The sequence below is a fragment of the Syngnathus leptorhynchus genome, chromosome 4, assembly GCF_054491065.1.
Source record: "Syngnathus leptorhynchus isolate UIUO chromosome 4, UIUO_Slep, whole genome shotgun sequence".
NCBI lineage: Eukaryota > Metazoa > Chordata > Actinopteri > Syngnathiformes > Syngnathidae > Syngnathus > Syngnathus leptorhynchus.
This window is the reverse complement of record NC_141198.1, coordinates 18,590,850-18,593,848: the sequence shown is the minus strand read 5'-3', so window position 1 is coordinate 18,593,848 and position 2,999 is coordinate 18,590,850. Positions and strand designations below refer to the sequence as shown.

General features: G+C 41.8%; 1 protein-coding gene across 5 annotated transcripts in view; it reads right to left on the bottom strand.

Moving 5' to 3' along the window:
• Positions 1-145: 145 nt before the first annotated feature.
• LOC147058669 (netrin receptor UNC5C-like) overlaps positions 146-2,999 on the bottom strand; it is a 132,958-nt gene continuing 130,104 nt past the window's right edge. For all 5 annotated transcript variants that reach the window (XM_085910126.1, XM_085910129.1, XM_085910128.1 and 2 more), the window contains one exon: positions 146-2,772. In XM_085910126.1, coding sequence (XP_085766252.1) covers positions 2,610-2,772 — 163 coding nt within the window. In that variant the 3' untranslated portion in view covers positions 146-2,609. The remainder of the gene's footprint in view (positions 2,773-2,999) is intronic.

Sequence of the window (2,999 nt, the reverse complement as noted above, 5' to 3'; positions counted from 1 at the left end):
GCTGATTCGGATGTCTGCTTTGAATCGGAAACGTGACAAAATGGGGTTAAGGTGTCAAATTAAGGGCGGGGTTCCGACACGTTTGATTCAAGAAGTGGGATGATTGAGGGTAGTGTTCATAAGAAACAAACGAGTAGCACTGGAATTCATCTCGAGCATTGCTTATAAATATAATTTATTAATCGTCTTAAAAATTCTTTCTTACACTTTGTACAGCAAACAAGGAGGCGAGCAAAAAGATGTCACGACAAGCGTGCCGGCTGCAACCGAAACTCACCGCTGTCCGAATCAAAAATAGCAAAATGGTACAAGCACAGCCGAGACGTCAATCATGACAACCAATGGCAGTTTGCATAGTCGACAAAAATAAGAACAACAACAACAAAGAAAACAAACTACTTACTTTTTGTTTTTGTTATAAATCTTAAAGTGACAAGTACACAGGTGTACACACTGTAGTCAAATAGAAAACACGTCCCCCCCCCTTCACGTTTCCATACAATAACAACACTTGATTTGTTTTAGTCGAGTCCACGTGAAGTGTTCGTCCGGCAAGTAAACTGTTGACTGGCAGATTGTTTAAAATGAAGGGAACAAAAAGTCAATGTTGTTGTTGCCTTTGGGTTCAAGTTTGCATTTGAAACGCAGCCTGCAGCCAGCAGCCAGCAGCCAGCAGCCAGCAGCCTGCAGCCTGCAGCCAGCAGCCTGCAGCCAGCAGCCAGCAGCCTGCAGCCAGCACTTAACCAGGAAACATTCACCACATCCAATCTACGCACACACATTTTGGAGCACCCCGAAAAGACAAAACTGACAAATAAAGTACAGAAGGAGAAGGAAAAAAAACAACAACCACCTGCTACGAGATGTCTTCAAGATCATGGTCATTCAACGACTTGTCAAAATCGAGGGTATTTAATCATGATTATTCATATTATTATTATTTCAACTGAATCCTTTGAAAAAAAAAAAAAACCCAGCCTAAAAACAAACAAATCAAAAAACAACTGTTACAATAATGTACAACCACTCAAAACCGAGAATGTTAGAATAATTACATGACTTTAATTTTCTCATTTTGACTGCTGACATATAAAGAATGATGAGTGATTGAGGGATGGACTTATTAATTTGTTAGTGTTAGAGCTAGGTTTATGTGGGATAGGGTAGGATAAAAAAAAACAACTTTTTTTTTTCAAATATTTATATTTTTTAAAAATACATTAAATAACATGTTTTGGAAACGAATCCCACACTCAAAAGAAACTAAAAATAAAACAAAATTCGTGCTGCAAGGATTATTTTCAAGTTTTTTTTTTTTTTTAACAAAAAAATTCTTTCAAACACAATTCTATAGCGCAGTGATTTTTTGAAAATATAAAAAAACAACTCAAATAATTATGATACAACACGAGATGATCATCATCAATTGGGAAAAACCATGAGAGGAATATACTTTATATATGACAAACATGAGTTATTAAACTAAAAACAAACAATATTGTCAAGGCCACCGGGTGGCGCTCGAAATCAACCGAGTAACGGTGGTGATGTCGCAACACCAGTAGAAATATGCATGAATTAGTCATATGGTGCGTCCTTTTTCATATCTCTCCTGCTGGCTGTTAGTCATTCTGAAAAATAACACTGCTTATGCAGTTGTTTTCTTGCCATGGCTTGCATTCATTCAGTCAATAATAATAATTCGTATCCGTAGCGCTTTAGGGTGGCGAGTGTGTCTTTGGGCAGTAGGCGGGGCGGGGCGGGGCGGGGTACACTACCCTGAACTGGTTGCAGAACCACAAACAACCATTAGTATCATCAAATAAAAATAGCAATCATATCTAGGGACAATCTACTTTCATCAAAAATAAATCCTGTTCACATCTGCCACGCCTGTCTGTGCCAGGGGAAAAAAAATGATGATCAGCCGAGCGGAGGCGGGTTGATGGAGGGCCTCTGATTCGCTGGCTGTTTTCCTCCCTTTCAAGATCATAAGTGTGGCTAATCAGCACATCTTTAAGACCTGTATCTTTCGGTTCCGTCGCGAGTAGTTAACAATCGTCGCTTTCCCTCAAACGACACTATCAGCTTGTTTTTGTTAGCCGGCTAAATACCATGGCAATTTTTCAGTGACATTGCAAGTTTAGTTTGTTCGTGAGTCGCCAAAACTCTCCTGAAAGTTAGCTTCTGTTTATACAGAAGGCTTTCCGTCAATGTATGTCGTCGGCCGATTCTGTTCGCCAACGTCACTTTCAAGCCACATCGTTTGTTTGTTCCCGTCAGGGTCGTCGTAAGCATTTTTTTTATCTTCCATTTCCGTCAATTGGTGTCCTTGACGGAGTTGGAGCATTTTCTGCATATGATGTGACTTTTAAGACATCCCTGGAGAGCATTTGACGAGTTACCCCTTGAGGCGTGCGAACGCTCCTTAGTTTGTTTTGCTAGCCTGCTACATACGATGCCACTTGAAGGTAACGTGACTAGTTTCAGATGGGTAAAAAGTCCTCCAAACAGTTTTTGCTCATTCCGCTAGCTTTCCCCTGCATTAGCCTGACCTGCATACGTGGTCACCATTGCCATTTGTCCGTGTTGTGGCTCTCCGAGCCAAGTCAGTGTTCCACGGTCATGGAGCAGAAGTTGCTGTCGTGGCGACCCATCTCTTCTAGCACGGCGGCCAGTTCGTTGAGGTCCCCGTCCGGGAAGTGCTGGGCCTCCCACAGATCCAGGATGACGCCCGTCGGACTGGACTTGGTGGCAAAGTAGTTCAGGTACCTGAGGAATGTGCAATTTGTTAGGTTTTTTTTTTTTGCTCTTCACGGCCGGCCCGGGTCTTAATCCGTCCGTTCGTTGAAGACAAAGTCCTAAAACTGGCCACTTAAGTCGGACTCAAGTCAAGTCAAGTCTTGTGACTTGTGCGAAACGTGGGTGAGGATTGAAAGCGATAAAACAGGTGAGTTCATCAAAGACCTGGAAGTTCCCGAGGAAATACTTTGATAGTT